This window comes from Archocentrus centrarchus, chromosome 4 (assembly GCF_007364275.1).
Source record: "Archocentrus centrarchus isolate MPI-CPG fArcCen1 chromosome 4, fArcCen1, whole genome shotgun sequence".
Taxonomy (NCBI): domain Eukaryota; kingdom Metazoa; phylum Chordata; class Actinopteri; order Cichliformes; family Cichlidae; genus Archocentrus; species Archocentrus centrarchus.
In genome coordinates this window covers 7,696,583-7,715,589 of record NC_044349.1, presented here as the reverse complement: position 1 = coordinate 7,715,589, position 19,007 = coordinate 7,696,583, and the positions used below count along the sequence as shown (strand labels likewise).

General features: G+C 39.4%; 1 protein-coding gene across 6 annotated transcripts; it reads left to right on the top strand.

Moving 5' to 3' along the window:
- The first annotated feature begins 1,686 nt into the window (after window positions 1-1,686).
- Window positions 1,687-11,786, top strand: ttc14 (tetratricopeptide repeat domain 14). Of its 6 annotated transcripts, none has more exons than XM_030727108.1 (13): window positions 1,687-2,283; window positions 3,358-3,488; window positions 3,667-3,866; window positions 4,530-4,614; window positions 5,109-5,238; window positions 5,629-5,784; window positions 5,972-6,043; window positions 6,188-6,307; window positions 6,610-6,732; window positions 7,518-7,635; window positions 9,870-9,976; window positions 10,106-10,302; window positions 10,486-11,786. In XM_030727108.1, exons 1-13 carry the CDS (start codon window positions 2,150-2,152, stop codon window positions 11,094-11,096), a joined length of 2,184 nt encoding a protein of 727 aa, XP_030582968.1. In that variant the 5' UTR covers window positions 1,687-2,149; the 3' UTR covers window positions 11,097-11,786. The 6 variants fall into 6 exon arrangements, 5 of the variants coding, with proteins under 5 accessions (XP_030582968.1, XP_030582967.1, XP_030582965.1 ...); XM_030727107.1 differs by having other exon boundaries at window positions 10,483-11,786; XR_004019865.1 differs by lacking the exon at window positions 10,486-11,786 and having other exon boundaries at window positions 7,518-9,445; window positions 10,106-10,126.
- Window positions 11,787-19,007: the final 7,221 nt, after the last annotated feature.

Genomic DNA, 19,007 nt, shown 5'->3' with positions numbered 1-19,007 from the left:
ACTGAAAAAAGGCTAAATTTGCAAAAAAAAAATAAAAAAAATCAGCCACGTAATGAACACCAGTGTATTTTATTTTAGCCTTTATTAGATAGTGCGACAGTGAAGAGTAGACAGAAAAGTGGAGAAGAGCGGGGGGTGCAACAAAGGGAAGCGGCTCGGGGTCGGACTTCAACCCGGCCCGCTGACTTTCAGCCCTAAGGCATATGGTCGCCTGCTCACACAGTGCTTATTTATTTGAATATTTAACTTATTATTTACTTAAACCATGCTCATTTGAGTGAAGTCAGTGACCCGGTTCAGCTGAATCACCTGAGTCAGCCTGATTCAGGTAGATTCGAGTCATTAACCCGGTGATTCAGGAACCGGCCAGCAGACCAGCGACAAGAGCAGCAGTTCTGGAGATGCTCTGATCCAGTCGTCTGGCTATCCATCAGTTTGGCCCTTGTCAAACTCACTCACATTTTGCCCATTTTTCCTGCTTCTAACACATCAACTTTGAGGACAAAATGTTCCCTTGCTCCCTAATATATCAAGTTCCTTTGACCAGCTGACTCTGCGGTGAGACCCAATATATTAATCAGCTGTTCGCGGCTTGTAAGGTCAGGAAACCCGCACTTCAGCAGCGATCGCCTGGCGTTAAAGGATAGACAGAGTGTAGAGTGCAAATTTAAAATTTAATATCAAGCAGGCTGCACAAACAACCTACATAGGTATACTGTATACGAATTGTTCATCCCTCAGTGTAATTAGAAGAACAAAACAGGGCAGAAGAAACAGGATCAACTCCTCAAAGGCCCTTGTTTTTTCTAATTTCCAATATTTTGTTTTATAATTTGTATTTGGAGCACTCTATTATATGTTGAGTATATAAAGAAATGTTTGATATAGGCCTCATGTACGTTTTTATATTAGTAATCCATTTTACACTTTTTTTTTTTTATTATTAAAATTTAAGGAGCCATTTGGGAGCCGAAAGAGCCGGTGTTGTGCCAAAAAGTGATCGTCTGCCAAAAAGTGATTGCCAGAAAATGATTGCCCATATTTAAACTGTTGTAAATGACTTGCTGACCTATAATCTGTGAAAAATATGTCAAACATATCTCTCCTTAATGATATCAAGTCATTTTGAGTAAGAAACAACATTTCTGTCACAAGGTAGAAGCTGCAATCAGTTTTTGGCAGCGACTTTTATATATTCTTTATTTATCAGGTTAAAAACTGTGATTGGCCAGATTTTAAAGAGATATCTGGACAAGAGGGCAGCGCAAATCAGAACAAATATGACATTACACTCTATATAGATATTTTAAGTGACCAAAGAGGACTGGATTTATTATAATGTACGTGCAATAATGCAGAGTCATAAACATACTTGAATAACAGGTCATTTCTTCATTTTATATTTAAGCCCTTCATAAATCCTATTGACTACACTCTATTCACCAATATAAGCAAAGACATTACACATAAAAGCACATAGAAACATCAAAAATCACTTTCTGGCAGACGATCACTTTTTGGCACAACACCGGCTCTTCTTTGGGAGCCGAGCCTAAAGAGCCGGCTCTCTGAAAAGAGCCGGAACTCCCATCACTAGTGTCTAGAATTAATATTATATTTGCAGTCAGCGGTAGCCACCATGGTTCCTACATAGATCTTGTTTCCTCCGACTGTTTGAGTGTGACACACACACAGCGCATGCTCCTTCGTGCATGAGTCCTGGCTATTTGGATGTTTTCGTCTTTTTATTTTTGCGTTAGCTAAATTTTAATAACTGAAACAAGTGTCTTTGTCTAGCAAGAGTAGAGTGTCTTGGTGTGTTGTGCAGTAATATTTGGAGTTTTTGCGAAGACAAACAAACCGCACAAATGCGGAAAAAATATTAGCGTGACTGTTTTGCTAGTTGTTAGCTAGCCAAAAAAAAACCAAACAAACACAGAGAAGCGCTGTTATCTAACTTACTTACATTGGATTGGCTCTATCAGTCTTTTCCGCAAATAAATATTTTTAAGGCTGGCAAAAAAAAAATTGCGTAACTTTAAAAAAAAAAAAAATGTCCCACGCAAGGTAAGATCCCAGCTGAGCACTGGGCCGCTGCAGTGTTTTTCTCTCGAACAATAATGTGAGTTCAGTCCCGTAAAAGCAGAGAATGGACAGAGACCTGTTGAAGCAATGTCTCACGTATCACGGACAATCACTGTTCAACACGCTGAAATGTGAGCAAACGGAAAACCCAGACTTCCAGGCGGTGGTGTCTGACCTCTGCAAAGCCACGTATGAGAGGTATGAGCTCCACGGGGCGCTGCTACAGAGTGCCTGAAGCCATGAGTACAGACAAAATGCTATTGTTTCAGTATTTTCTTAAGTTTTCTTAGGAGGTAATGATGATATTGCATATGAGCTTTGAGTTAAATGGTCCAAAAAGAAAGATGAATGAATATCACAGTATCCTTAGGTCCGATATGATTTTACAGTGTAAAGCTGCCATTGCTCGCCCAGCAGTATTTAGGGTTAATAAGGTGAAAACCTTCACACTTGATATGCTGAAGCTAACGAGCAGTTGGCAACATTTGCACATCCATCCATTCATTTTCACTGAATTTAAACGAGCTTATAATCAAAATGTACATTATATGGATACGTCCATGTTGCAGTCTCTGAATTCAGGTGGTAAAATAAACAACCTATCCATGCAGTCTGCCTTTATAAACATTAGTGAAAGAATGGGACTTTCTAAAGATCTCACTAAATTTGAGTGCAGCACTTTAAAAGGATGCCACCTTTGCAATAAGTCAGTTTGTAAAATTTCATCCCTCCCAGGTATTCCATGATCAGCTGTCAGCTGAAGTACTGCAGAGTGGAAGCATTTAGTAACCACAGCAAATCAGCCCTGAAATGGAGGACTACCTAGTTAGAAAGAGGCTGAGACGCATAGTGCGTAAAAGTCCCTGATGCTCTGCAGAGTTCCAAACTTCCTCTGGCATTAACATCTGCACATAAACTGCACAGTAATCAACCAATCAATCACTTAGCACAACTTTTATTTCCAGGCTGTTTTTTTTTTTTTTTTTGTAATCAGTGGTATAGTTAATCTGCTATACCACTGTATTAAAGGGGATGCAATACATTGCGTCCCTTTTTAACTGGTTGTTGCAGCTGTGGTTGTAGAATAAAAATCTGATATATAATACAAAATCCTAATGAAGTGACGAAAGAGCAGCAATGTGTGGAAATTCAACTTTTTTTGCTGCATTATTTAATTTTCCTTTGGTGTCATAGGTGACCTCAGTCTAGTGCCACTGCTAATTATTATTTGATTTGATTTATCGATCTTTTTGTTGTCGTTGTCCCGTGCAGCAGGTCTGAAGAGAACAGCAATGAACTGCTTGTGGAGCAGTTCATTGCCAGGAAGGCTGACATCCTGTTCAGTCCAGCATGGAAGACTGCCGCTCTTCGAGGAGAGGACCACGAAGAAGAGGAGGCTGTAGGTGTGTGTTTGTTTGACCGCATACTGTTTCTCGGACTTCATCCACACTAAGCTGTTAAATTGCAACAGGCTTTTATGTTCCTACATAAACTATGAACTTGAGTATGAGTTACTTAATCTGATGTTGAGAAATATGTCTATTTTGTGGGACATACTGCATCTCATGCACGCTTTTCCAGAGCCCTATGCAGTCATGCCACCGATGGAGTTATTCATGGAGGTGCCATATGAGGAGAGACGATCCATGATCTACAGGGATTTGGAAAGAGGAGACATTGTGGTGGGGAGGATCAACAATATTAGAGAATATGGCTTCTTCCTCACTCTGTTTTGCACGGCAGGAGGTCTGAAAAGAGACATTGAGGACTTGGAGTTGTCGGTAGGTCAATAAGTGAAGCCATTTGAATGTATTTGATTTATTTATCATTTATATTTATTACACTTTGTACGTGTGAAAAGTCCATCACTGTAGTTGCTGAAAAATGTTACAACTGTGGTTGAACCAGTTGTGTGGTTCTGTGAATTCCTGAGTGACTGCCAGGAATGTCACAGGTTACAGAGTTATGTAAGCATAAAGTTACTCTTGAAATTCATGTTATGACTCCACGCGATGACTTTTGTGTCATTACAGTCATTTGGCCTTGTGCTTTATGGGATGTACAGGAGTGGCAGTTGTGCAGGAATTTACAAAGATTTAATCGCTTCTTTTCACATCCTCACACACCTGGTGTAATGAAAGACTAGCTGGTGGCATTTGGCTGAAGCTCACCATCAATTATGACTTTCAACTGAGGTGTTAGAAGTGAAACAATAAATCCATTACATTGTTGCTGTCTTAACAAGAAATAGTTCTCTACAAAAAGATTCCTGGAGGATTTTTGTTGTCAGTTTTTTGGCTGTCTAGATTTGTGAGGGCAAATGGTGTGTAATAAGCTTTATTGCTTTTTCCACCTGACCCACTCCTGCCATCCACTTTGCATTCTACTGTTGTTTTATAAAGGCAAAACTTTTTTTTTTTCTCCACTTTTCTTTCAACCTTCAGGCTCTGTGTCATGTCAGAGAAATTCCCTCCACTGGCAGCCATGACGACCCTCTGTCCTACTACCAGATTGGAGACTTCATCAGAGGTTTGTTAAACAACCAGAACATTGAAGTCTAAACCTAAAATTAATATGGGGTTGTGATCTCTCTCTTTTTTTTAATCACAGTTTTCACTACAAGATCTTTGTGCTATAATTTCTAGAATTATATAGTGCAGCTCTTTTCAGGAGCCTTTAAAAGTTTTTATTTTTATTAATAGACATGTTAGATTTTGTTGTATTGCAGAAAATTGTCTTTGTTGCTAGATGGTGTGGCCTTAATAAAACTCTGCTTTCTGTGTTTTTTGATTTGGTGCTGAGCACAACCTAATCTTAAAGTTTGGAGAATTCCACAAAGGGATTGTGTTTGGAATTATTAAATTTCTTTTGTCACAGGTTTGCTGCACGTTTGCAATGCAGTCATCACAACAGAAGAAATCCTTGCAGGATTTTGAATTCTGAAATGCTTCTTCGCAGTAGTGTAGCTGGCTGTGTAAAAGAATGAAAATCACATCCAAAGCTGTCTTTTTTTTATTCCGTAGCTGGAGTGAAAGATATTGATCGCTACCAGGAAAAAATCACAGTGTCCCTTTATCAGGCCTGTCTTTCTCCCAGCTTGGAGCACATCAAACTAGGTGTCATTACCCGGGAGGAGCTCCCCATACACTACAGGTAACAACACAACACAGATTATTTAATGAAGAGAAACGCACTTACCTAGTTCAAGGGAACCTTGCTGGATACCATTAAATGAAAAAGAAAGTCTTACAAAATTGTGAACTAGTTATTCATATCAAGCTTCAGTTGGTTGTAGCTGCAGTAGCCCTGCTGTATTCTCAGTCACTGTTCATGCAAAGGTTTTATTTTTTATTTATTGTGAGCTTAATAATCATTTTATGCCCACTAGAGAACATACTGGCCATTTCAGTCCGACCTCACTGTTGATATTTGTGCTTTTCAAGAATATGATAAAAAATATTTTCATTAGCAGAATCTATCTGGCTGATATGTTAGCTGAGCTTAGTGTTTGGTTGTAGTGATGCTGTACTGTTTTCTCCTTAGTCGTAGCGTTCGTGCAGCCAGTGACTCCAGTGAGACATACCAGCATATACTGACAGGTTGCCATGGCTACCACAACCCGTCTGTAGTGGACTACTTGCTGGAGAAGGTCGGAATTAGTGACACGCAGCCGCCGTCAATGATGCGGGGACTGCAGAGGTAAACCTTTCAATTGGTGCGACCATGCAGCATTTTCTATAATTCTGTACAAATTTCAAAGTAGATTCTTGCATTACTTTTTACACCTGAATCCTAAAAGTGATTTTTGTTCCTGAGATAATAAAGGTCTTCCTGCGCTTCTAGCTAGGCTATTAAATAGTGGTGCCTGTGGTCCTTTTCTCCACAGTAAACTTTTCCAAGAGGAGGATTTTGCTTCTGCGATCAGGAAGAAGCAGTCTGCATCCTGGGCCTTAAAGTGGTAATGCTGTTAACTGTTATCTTTAACCACAGGCAATGGATGGAATGAGGCATTTTTTTTTATATCTCATCATGCCACTTATTTCCCCCGACTTATCTTCACATTAATACCAACCTGACTTGTATCTTGCTTGTTTTCCTTAAGTGTCCGTGCAGGGGTGGACCACTTCAAACACGGTCGCCATGTGGAAGCCATGAATGAATACAACAAAGCCTTGGAAATAGACACGAATAATGTAGAAGCACTGGTGGCACGCGGAGCTCTGTGAGTCTACTTTCAGGTTAACCGGTGAAACCTGTTTTTTGTTATAATGCTGTATTACTGTGTCCTTGTTTGTGATATTCCTTTGTAAGGCCCTGCATACACCTTTTGGTAAACATTTCTCATACCATTCTTTGATATGAATGGTATGAGGAACAGTAATTGGGCCACCACGGCTTTTCCTGTCATTGTTTTGTTGCTGTTAAACACAATACACCTTTCATATCCTCAAAACATGACACAGTTCATTTTGAGCACACCTATAAATTATTGTCCTCTCTGTGTTTCTTTCACCTTATTCTCAGGTATGCTAACAAAGGCAGCATCATGAAGGCAATAACAGACTTTGAACAGGCTCTTGAGAACTGTCCAGATCACCGCAACGCCAGGAAGTATCTGTGTCAGACACTAGTGGAGAGAGGAAAACAGTAAGCACTTCTTCACTGAGTAGGCAGACAGGATGTGAGATCTTACAATTCAATAATATCTTGTTCCATAGGGGTGACAACAGAGCGTCTCCATTGGTTGTTTTAGTATGTAAAGTAGCTCAGGTTTGTCCACTAGTTATGAAAGACTGAGATCAGAGAGAGAAGTTTATGTTCTCAATAGTGGTGGTAAGCAGCTGACACATCTTACTTCAAGAGAAATGTAGTAATTAGAGGCATACATGTTTAGTGTAAGTGGAAGGATTTTCTACAACCTGAATCCTGAAGAGCTGCATTATTTGAAGCCTTTTCTTGCTATGTATAATGTTTCTTGCACAATGGGTCTGATAAGCAAGTATAAAGATATCATCATCAAACAGGGAAGTCTTAACAGCTAGGTAGAAGGTCATATAAAGTAACTTGAAATTACTGACTTTTCCCAAGGAGGAAAGTAGTGCTCGTATATGAGGAGGAAGTTTATTAAGCAGGAAAAAAGCCACAGGCTAGTTTGAAACGGGTGAGTGAGCATCAACTGGTCAGTAATAGGGAGTGAAGAATTAACAGGAATATTGCTATACAAATAAGTATTACAAGCAGGATGGTGGTACGGTGGTTAGCTCTGTTGTCTCACAGCAAGAAGGTCCTGGGTTTGAATCCACCTTGGCCGGTGCTTTTCTGTGTGGAGTTTGCATGTTCTCCCCATGCCTCCCCAATAAGCAGAAGAAAATGGATGGATTGAAATGAGTATTGTTGTTGTTTACTCAAAGGATTGTTGTTTGTGTTTGTAGGCTTGAGGAACAGGAAAAGCTAGTAACAGCAGAGGGATTGTACAGAAGAGCTCTAGCCCTAGATGATTCAAACCCTGAGGCGCAGGAAGCCCTGCACAAGATCACAGACACAATACAGGTGAGTGGACACAACACACACTCACACCTGAGGGTTTCGCAAAAGTTGCCAGGTATGCGATGTGTGTATTTCAGGCTTAACTATTACAGCACATGTAGCAGTAATGGGCATATCAAAGCTTAGTTTCAAATGTGGGGTTATTTATGTGTGACTTCAGAAAAATGAATGAAACGGGTGGAAAAAGTGAGAGCCTGCTTGTTTTCATAGCACAGATTAGTTTCTCATAAAACCAGCTAACAAGTTCCCCAAGTGGTATTTATGTATGCTCTGTTTATCTTATTTGTTTTTAACTAATAAGTGTGGGTCAATATGTTTTTGAGATAAATACTGTTAACAGAACAGTGCCTGTGGTTAATATTTTTCACTTGAACAGTGGGTGGTGCAGAAACATGAATCTGAAAGGGGACCGTGATGATTTTACTCTGTAGTTTAATTGTAGTTCGTTTTAGCCTGGTACCGTATTGTTTTGGGTTAATTTTTACCGATTATCTTTGGTTACAGCAGTCAGAATTTTCAGCAAAAAAAGGTCTGACATTCATTTTCTACGACCTATCGAGCACCAGAAAACAGGCACACAAAGTTAGCAACTACCCGGTGAATAGTGGGCACTAAACAGCTACAGAACCAGATGTTTCTGTCAGCAGTCAGGATTTTTCCCTGCTTAAAAGGAGCCTCTTGGGGTGACTACACACATGACCACTATTGCATGTAGCTAAAGCAAAGAGTCTGTTAGTGAGGAAGAGATTGGAGAAATACCCTTGTCACAAGTGCTTCTCAGTTTCTCTACCAGACGGCACTCTGCAGCTTCCCTGTTGGCATGTGCTTTGGGTGTAAATGAGTAATCCATGACTTGTAACAGCAAAAGTTTATTTTTAAACTGCATTTTCAAATGATCTTAGTACGGACATGTAAATAACTACATATAAAAAATGTCAGGGAAATCTGTTTATGTTTGTGTGACTGGGAAAAAAAAAAAACTGGCTGATATATCAGATTTTTAAGTCGCCAAATATCAGTATCTGTCTGAAAAATCCTATATTGGTCGAGTTCTGCTTTATACTCCCATCAAGAGGGCAAAAATATATTAAATTCAAAGTCTGAAGAAGTGTGAATATTACAACATTAGCAGAAACTTTACAGGCCAGTTTATAATAGTAGGTTAAAAACAGGTGTTCCTAATTATAATGATGAAGGCTCTGTTATATGTAGGGTGATGCCCTAATAACTGTCATTACCGGTGTCCTTATGTTAGAATGGCTGCTGTGAAAGGCTCTATTGTTAAGATAAGATAAGATAAGATAAAACTTTAATGATCCCACGACGGGGAAATTTGTGCATTGGCAGATTCTTAGTAGTGATTCTTGCGTTCACGCTAAGGCCTGTTAAGCTTGACTAAACCTGTGGACAACTTTTACATATTTAACAGCTCAATCAATAAGGAGTGAAAGAGAAGAGCAGAGTGAGACAACAAACAGTATAACAATAAACACTGAATGTCTGAGCTGCTGTCCATGGTCCTGAAAGCTGTTTGAGCACATTTCCAAAATGCATATTCTTCATGTAGGCATGTCTACTAAAAACAAATACACTAAAGCTTTTCTGCTTAATCTAGTTATTTCCCAGTACTGTGGTTTGTAATACTGATGAAGTGTTTTGGTGTGTATGTGTGTGTCCGCAACCCTTGGACTCTGTCCCCTGACCCTCCGACTGCCACGGCCTTGCCACCTGCCTTGTGGGGGGAAAAATAACCTGCACAATGCCAACAATGACTCTTCTTCTCCTGGACACTCGTGTCCTGGGTCCAAATACGGTAACATTGAAATCTTCTCTATCTCAATCTGGGACAAATGCTGTTTGAATTCTCTGCACATCTCTGCCTGCACCTCTGTTCATCTGCTTTGATTAAAAACGGCCGTGCTCTTGGATTTTACCACTTTCTCTATGGTAAATCTGTGACTCATCACATGTTTTCCATCATCCTGCAATCTGTTTGGTTTGTGGTGGTGATGTTCTTATCTCCTCCACAAACCTTTGATTTTTCTTTCCCTCTCCATGCATACTTGATGCAAATGACTGAATAAATGAATGAATGAATGATTTTTGTTTTGGGATCTTTGCATGGCTTGGGTCATGGCGTGTATTTTTTTGAATATCTTTCTGTGGGCTTTTGCCTGCCTGCCTGCCTGCCTGCCTACCATTGTTATATCTTGCCTTGCCTCGCCCGGCGACTAAAGAAATCGATTCGCCTGCGAGAGGAAGCATTGGCAAAGGAGCAGGTCACAACTACGAGCAGCCAGAGCAGCGCTGAGAAATTACGTAAGATCTTAAAAGAGGAGAAGAGGTAAGCTGACTGACTTATTTATTTTCTAAGTTATGGCAGGTACAGATACTGCCGTTAAAGACCGTCTTGTAATACCTCCATCTATTTTAAAAGAAAAAAGATTATCAGTAGATATCTCCTCTTTTTCAGGATGAAGAAAAAACAGAAGAGATCAGCATCTTCCTCTTCCTCATCCTCCACTTCTTCCAGGACATCCTCCTCTTCTTCCTCATCGTCCTCCTCTCGTAGGCGGTCTAAAAAGAAAAAAAAGAAGCGGAGGAAATCAGAATGTGGAAGCAAGCGCCATCGCAGAATCTCCTCAAGGGAGAGCAGGAGAAGCAATGAGGGTAAGAAAGACAGGAAGGAGAAAGAGGAGGATGAGGTGGAGTGGTATCCCGCACCTTCCAATACCTCCGCTACTTTTCTCAACCAGTTGGGAGGCCTGGGATTTGGAGTTAGGGATGAGGAGCAGGTAGAGGGGAAGGATGGAGATGATAGAAAGAATTTCAAACTATATTCTCTTTCAGCAGCTTCAGAAGAGGAAGAGTCTGACTCCTCACGGAGAGAAAGAAAGAGAAAGGACAGAGAGGAGAGCAGGACAAGGAAAACGAAGAATAGCTGGAGCAGAAGCCCAGATAGAGAGAAGAGGAGGAGCAGGAGTAGAGAAAGGAGGGATAGGAGTAGGGATGTTGATAGGAAGAAAGACAGAAGGGAGAGTGACTCCAAAAGGAGAAGTAGTTTAGATGAGAATCACAAGCGAAAATTATCGTGCTCGTCAGGTGAGTTGGAGTATTCTCGTAAATCCAGCTTCCGATCTGAGCATTCAGGAAATTCTAATTCCAAACACCCACAGAACAGGATGAGGCATGACTCATCAGCAAGGAACTTCTTTGAAGGTGATAGGTGCGAGAATAGAGGGAGGCTGGAAGCTCGTGAAGTAGATGAGGTGAAAAGAGAGAAGGAAAGTCGAAAGGAAGGCGGCAGCATGCCAGACCAAGGACACAGTAAAAAAGAAAGTGCTGGAACTCATAATGAAGAGAGCGATATGAGGCGTAAAAAGGACCTCCCTGCGAACCTGTTGGATATTTTTAACCAGATTGCTCAGTTTGAGAAAGACAAAGGAGTGAAGCCAAAAAAATAATAAAAGCCCATAATACCCAGGTGTTGATTGAAATGTGTACCATGAAAATACTCTGGACTGCATCAATACTCACTATAGATCTCTGTGGCCAAGTGTGTTGCTGATTGAATGTCACCAGTTCTTGTAAGTTACTTTCAGTATTGCATAAAATGAGCCATTTTACTTTGAAAGGGTTCTTATTCTTTATGTTGGACTTGAGGCCTGCTGGCAGCTGTAATAAATCCTGGGTAAGTGTTTGTCAAAATGTCATGAAATGTTCATCCGAATGGGTTTAACACTTTCAAATCATACTCCAATAAATTCATATTTTTAAATGGCGGATCAGTAAAACCTCATATCTAAACATGGGAATACCAGATTTAGTCCATATTATTACATTATCTTTGTAAACAACCCTTTTAGAGGATGATTTTCTGAACATTTTTGACAAGCTGTTACACAACTTGGCTCTGTAGGCTTTATCTCATTCTGTGATGTTGGTACTTTTTCCCGTTAAAGAAGGTAAAGGTAACTGCCTTATGTTTACTGATGTGTGCCATGTTGTGCTTTCTTTCTGTGGCTTGTTAAACTTCTGTCCAAACAATCTTAAAAGGCTTTACTTAGTGCAGAAGTTCCAGCTGTATTCCAAGTCATTTTCTCCTGTAGTAAAATAAACTCAGTTTAGTCAATAAAGCATTTCAAAAGTCAAAACTGTCATTGAAGTCCTTGGTTTTTAGTTTTCATTCTATACATGTATTACATTTTATCTACAGTGATGAGCACTGTTTTATGGAACTTAAAAGGAGACCAGGTTCAAAAATGATAATCTAGTACTGTTAAAAAGTACACAGCGCAAAAAAATAAAGGAACACTTTGAAAACACATCGGATCACAATGGGGAAAAAAATCATGCTGGCTATCTACGCTGATATGGTCTGGGTAATGTTTTAGGACGAAAGGATGGCGCATTGTTTGAAGGCTGAATTCAAAGACACCCCAAAAATCAAAGTGAAAAAATTGGGTTATGCAGCAGGACAAAGATCTGAAATACACCAGCAAGTCCACCTCTGATTTTTTTGGTTTGTTTGTTTTTTAAAACGAAGGTTTTAGAGTGGCCTAGTCAAAGTCTGGACTTAAATCCAAAGGTTTACAGGGGTTAGGTTAACTGGTAATTGTAAATTGCCTATAGATGTGAATATTAGTATGAATGGTTGTCTGTCCCTCCGTATTGGAAGGACAGACAACACGGTGACCTGTTTAGGGTGTACCCCTTGGGATAGGCTCCAACTCCCCATGAATTGTATAATTGGAAGAAAATGGATGGATCTGAAACAGAAAGTGTGATAAATATGCAAAAAAAAAGAATAAATCAGCAAGGAGCCAAATACTTTTTCACAACACTGAACATGAATAACAGTGGTGAGCATGATCGCTCCATTCTGAAGATCTCACCTCTAAGATCTCACACTGATAAGGAAGTACTGGATATCTCTGCTCTTAATAAGCAGCGAGGCTGTCCTCAAGACCCTTCGTAGAGCCACAGTAAACCACACTAAACAGAACAAAGGTCAGTGAGTTTCAAAAGGTTCCACTGGGCTTGACTTTCCACAGGCCTCTCAAAATGGTGAAACCTCATAAAATACACCAATTAACTAAAAAAAACCATTGCATTCAAACAGCTGTAGAGAAACTGTCCTTGATTTTTACAAACTGAAGTGATCTTTAAATCAAGATCAAAGCAGACATGGAGAGACCTCACGTTCAGTAACAAATTTTAAAAATAGATTTATAATCAAGGACAACATACAGCCAAGGTCACACGCACTCTTAAAACAATCGATATATTAAGAGTATCAAAGAGCTTATTAAAAAAAAAACACAGTACATGATGATGTAAGTGCAACCATGCAGAAAACCCCCCAGGCTGTTTCAAGTGAGTTGCACAGGATCCTTCAACAGAGAGAAATACCACTGTATATGCAGACACATTGCTACCTCTCTTGGCTCAATAATATGTGTGGAAGAGGATTCATTTTCCAGCAGCGTATTGATCGTGAACATGCATGGAAGCTGCTGTATATGGCCCTGTTTGAAGTTCTGGGAAGGCACAAGTACTGCAGGCCTGCGTAGCTTTCCATCCACTTTTCAAGACCTGAACTTCATTCAAAAGAATTAGGAAAAATCCAAAAGTGGGAACACATGGCAACATCACAAGAAACTGATTTAGGATACCGTGAGAGGGTTGGTTCACCCAAAGCCAAGTGTACAAACTTGACACTCTGTTCTTATAATCTTAGTAACAGCAGAGACCTTCCCCAAGGTCACGTCGCATGGTCTTTATCACCACTTAAAGTTTGTGCATTAAACCACAGTGATCAAAGTTATGGGAACTCTTGGAAAGCTTCATAAGTAATTAAGTGAACCTTGATTGGATATTATTTTTAATGATTTGGGTAAAGTTTACATAGAGCTAGAATACCGTTGAAGGCAAACTAGATGCCAAATGTTAAAAAAAAAAAAAACTCTTCAACTTCTGTATAGACCACAGGTTTTAAAACAATAACATGACCAAGCCATCTTTAACAATAAAAGAGTATTCAAGTTCAATTTTAGCTGGTTTCACTCCATATATTTCCCTCGGTCACCTATGACCCCCACAGCCCACGCTTTGAGAACCATGACGTATACTAACACACTTGATATGCTCTTTTTTTTTTTTTTAAATTTAACATCTATTTATTCTTCTGTAAAATTGTTGTAGTATCTTTAAAGTGAGGGAACACTGTCCCAGAAATCATGCGGTGTAACGCACATGCGGTTTCATCCCTGAGCAAATTAAAGCCACAGTGGCCTTATGGCTTATTGGCGCTTTAAGCTACTTGGTGTCACATATTTGATTTAATAACTGGACACACACGCGCACACTTTGGTGGCTGTGGGACCAGCCGTGCGTCACCCCGAGCCAAAGTAGCTTACTTCAGGCTTAGCTGCCAGTCTCCTGCTTTCCTCCTCCATCATTACTGGTCCCATCATCAGTGATGCAGTGGAGAATGGTATACATCAGAGTCTATCTTGTTAGGGCAGATTAACCACTAATATACAGGCAGAGAAGAAGCCTCTTCATCTAATGCTGTTCACGCACAGACTCCTGATCCTGTCCTTCCTCCCTCAGATGCCTGACATCTTAATCTTTATAAATACTGAATACAGGAGATCTCACTAAGTGCTCACTCTGTGGGTCATTAGTCCCATAAAGAGCCACTGGAGAGGAGTTTTTGGTCCTCGCCAAGACGCATCACTGAACACATGGATTATTCCATCCTAAAGAAAATTGTGATAAATGGATTCTCAGGCAGATTATGCCCTTCACTTTCAAATATAACACTGAATGGCCAAGAAATGGCACAAAAGCAGATGTCTTTGCTGAACAGTAAAAACATTTCGATTTTTCTCTTTTTTTGCCAGTGATCTTCATCTCGAACACCTTTGCTTAGTAACATGTACATTGGACATAAACAGGAAGGAAGAAAAAATCTTGTTCATCTATAATGAGGACATGCTGTGTACTCAGCACTGATCCCACAAGTCTTTCCTCTGCCTTTTACAGCATCGAAGGAAAGAGCAAAGGAGGACATGGTAGCATTCAAATGTTGGTCTCTAATTTGTTATATCTGATCCTTTTTACCTGCAGGGAAGTTGATTAACCTGGTAGATTTTATTATTTGTTATGTCTTTTTTTAAAAAACAAACAAACAAAAAACCGAATCTAAACATAGACAACTAGGTGGAATTGTACAGACACAGTCCTCTACCACAACAATAAACTATATTGTGAATTGAGACACTGAATTGAGACAAGTTAATTATCTTTTTATCTAAACTGGGTGTATTGGGGTAAAATTTTGTCATTTAACATAAACAAACTGGATTTTCAGTGTGTTTACAGGACTATTTCTAGCTGCTAAATGCATCCTAAGATGTCAAATTATCAATCAACCAAAACCTACAGGATATGACTATCAAACAGAATCTCAATTTTTAAATAAAATACTTAAAGAAGACACTGACCAATGACTTCCTCCAGGAAAATCCCCCCATCTAACTTAAAGATCGCTCAAAATTACATTTTAAAGGGAATAAAACAAACTTAATTCATTCTCACTCGGGTTGACTGCAGTTCTGCAGCGTTCCACTGGAGGGCAGTGGAACACTGCATTTGTGCACTCCAGAGTTGTGTCTTTGGGAAGTGAGCAGACCACAGCAGGCCAGTGTGCTCTCCATCCATACTGCTGGAACTGCCTGGCTTTGTCTGAGTCATGAATTGTACTTTAGGTACAATCTTTCTGTGAGTGAACCTGAAACAGAACTTTGCACTTTAGAAACAATGTTTCACTGGTTTGAATAAACATGTTGCCTCAAATATCTGGGTTTTTAAAACATATTTCACTTGAAGCTATTTACTTATGTAAAGTTTTTCTCTCTGCTCAGTTTGGTGTTTTTTAATGAAGCCAGAAAAAAGATAAAATAATTGTGTACATTATGAATTTTTATGATTATTTTTTTTTATTAAAATAAAATTTAAAAACAGCTACATGAGCTAGACAGATACATGGATGGACAGAAATAAAGTTTTTCACTTTATTATTATGTAAGACTGGAAAAAAAGGTGAAAAATTGGTCTCTGTGAAGCCACAGACTGGTTAAAATCAGCATATATTCAGTTCAGCCATCTCTTAGAATAAAATTTCACAGTGATGTGTTAACAGGTGATTTGTTTAGGAAATGTAAAGTACTTTTCTGATCACTCAGACAGATCATGCTGTGTTCTGTCTTTGTTTACAACTCCGTTGGTCATCCCGCAGTATAGGGAAAGGATTCACAGCCGATTCCATGGCATAAACACAAAGATGTGCGCTGGATTTCAGGCCCAGAGAAACCACATCACTTTGCTCTTTTGCAAACCTGAAGGACTTTATTTCTCCAGGTCATGTCCTGAGCCTGCACTGTTGCAATAAGTGAAAAAGTGGCTGTGAAAGAAAAAAGAATGGCAGAGGGAGGGGGAGAGGGAGGAAGGCTGCCTGAGGGAAAAGAATAAGAAGACCTTTAGTCCTTGAAGGTGCGGGTCTCTCCGCTAGTTCGGGAGGTCAGCGGCAGCAGCTGTCCTGCTTGACCGACTCTGATGAAGCTGCAGATTTCTTGCCTTCGTGAATCATCCCACTCCCATTCTCCTCCTCCTCCTCCTCCTCCTGCTCCCACCTGGACTCCTTTTCACAAAGAGGGGATTCCTCCTCTTAGGCCTCTTTCTTCAGCACTGAGGCAATCAGACTGTTGAACACGCAGAGGGAGATGAGACATTTTAAATTAGTGTTAGGAGAGGGGGAGACAGAGAGAGGGAGAAGGGGGAAATGACATTTTTCATTTTCTACAATAAAAGGTACTACATTGAATTCTCGGAGCATGACAATACAGAGCAGTAAGTAATGGAATAGGAGCAGACGTGGTGTCTGTGTGTTAGTGGATAATGAGGAATTTAAAGATGTATAGTCCTCTGCTGCCATTCAATCACACTCTCACCCTGCTGCTGTCGCTGGCCCTCGTCTCAGTGCTGTCACAATACTCCACAGGGACTCAAACTTCTTCTGCTGGAAGACTTTGTAAAATCATTTCTGGGGTCATTCAGAACTGGTCTCTGAGGGGTTTGGGGTATCAGCTAATCAAGAAAAGTGGACCCTTGTACTACATTTCTAATGTTCTCAGCCACTGTATTTATCTGCAGTTTCGACTTTTACAGTAACTAGGCACAGTGGGCCAATGCCCTACAGCCTCCTAACAGCAAGGGTCCTTAAAGAAAATAAAAATAAGGGCCGTTAAAGAACTACATAAAAGTACAAACCACCACTGAAAATCATTCTGACTGCAGAAGAGTAATAGAATGTGATTGATAGAAAAGCTACACAAATACAGCATTAATGTTTGAAAGATAAGGACTTGCTTCTCCTTTTAGTAATAATGTCTTGTGGAATCTTTAACTGCATACAGAGGGGCACTCTTTTACTTGGGATTCTCAGAGGTTAAACATTATATAATATGTACAAAGTTGTTACAGCCTAAGGCAAAATACACAGTGTGCATAATAAATATACTACAAGCCCAGAGTAATCCCAAGGGTAAATTTGATCTAAAATCAAAGCAAAATGTCTTTCAAAGGCACATAAAAAGACCCTTGTGACTCAAAGTGCTTCACAAATATGCCTTAAAAATAGAAATAAGCCACCAACCATTATATAGGCAAACTATTTTAGGGATGAGGTTTAAGAGTATTTTATCAAATCCAGCACTGAAACAACAGGTCTGTTTAAGTTTAACCAAGCTGTTAAAAAATAAATATATTAGATGCAAAAACTCTTAATTGGCTCTTTAAAATATCAAAGAAGCACAGATCAAAGGTTTGATTGTGTGAACTTCCCCTTTCCTTAATAATTCCAAGTCTGAAATACCCCCCCCCAAAAAAAAAAGAATTAAAAAAAAATCATACTTCTTGAATCATGCCAAAGAATTTCCCTGTATGACTTTGTGTATATAATGTATTATAGTATGCATATAATGTTTATCACAAGATCACAAGACAAATAACTGCTGCACATTTTTTGGCCCAATAGAGACTTTAACTTTTTATTGTTGTTTGTTTGTTGTTGTTTTTGTTCTTTTTGCCCTTTGCTATAAGTCCACTTGAATCCAGCTTATTTGTTATTTATTATTCTTATTGTTTTTCCACTGTAATGTGCACAATACATTTGTATTCAATTTTGAAATTAATTCAAATCAATTCAATTCAATTCAATTTTATTTATATAGCACCAAATCACAACAAACAGTCGCCTCAAGGCACTTTGTATTGTGGGTTAAGACCCTACAATAATACAGAGAAAACCCAACAGTCAAAACGACCCCCTATGAGCAGCACTTGGCAACAGTGGGAAGGAAAAACTCTCTTTTAACAGGAAGAAACCTCCAGCAGAACCAGGCTCAGGGAGGGGCAGTCATCTGCCATGACTGTTGGAAGTGTGGGGAGGGAGACAGGACAAAAGACATGATGTGGAAGAGAGCCAGAGATTAATGATAACTAATGATTAAATGCAGAGTGAAGTAAAAATAGAGTCGAAAGAGGTGAATAAAAAGAACCAGTGCATTATGGCATTATTTTCATATTTTCTGTGTTTGTGTGGTCAAGAACAGTGTTAGGGTTTAGCTAGCAATGGACTGCCATGATCAAGAACCCTGTAGCAATTAATTATATCCGCCCAGTGCTCACCTCCAGGGGAATTTTAAAAACTGTGTCATTCAAAGAGTAGAGCAGGAGCAAGGACATGCAATTTTCTTTTAGAGTAATAAACTCTTCATGGAGATTACAGTCGAAACTTTAAGATAACAGTAGAACCAAGAGCTAAGTATAATACTGTGCAGTGTATTCTTTACAGCAAAGTACCCTTTGTTTTTACAGTAAAAAAATGCTGTTGCAGATTACATTACAGATTAAAAACTGTAAAATAGCAGTTTAATCTAGCTGTCGGTACATTAGTGTAATTTAAGCTTAGTTTATCTGGCTACACCTCAAATTTCATTTTTGAACCTCTTTAAGATTATTTCCAAGAGCAGTTGTGACCCTCCACCCACCCCCACCCGCTACCCTCTTAAAAACATATATTTAGTGTTTGCAGTCAAGAGAAAGAGTTTCCATCAATTTGATCCAGCTGTGATGCTTTTGGCTGCTGTAGAGTAAAATACAGGCCCTAGTATAAGAGCGTGCACAATAAACATCCGTTTCCATACATTATTTATATTCTTAAACAATGCGTTGCAGACATCACATGCTGAAGTGTGTCAACACAATCATGTTTTTCTTCTTTGCTCATGCTGACAATAATAACCGTA

Bases quoted from the DNA above. Each gene is read 5' to 3' on its own strand.
- ttc14 (XM_030727104.1), top strand. From the start codon at position 2,150: ATGGACAGAGACCTGTTGAAGCAATGTCTCACGTATCACGGACAATCA. The intron at 3,489-3,666 runs GTGTGTGTTTGT...ACGCTTTTCCAG, and splicing joins CGAAGAAGAGGAGGCTGTAG to AGCCCTATGCAGTCATGCCA. The intron at 4,615-5,108 runs GTTTGTTAAACA...TTTATTCCGTAG, and splicing joins GATTGGAGACTTCATCAGAG to CTGGAGTGAAAGATATTGAT.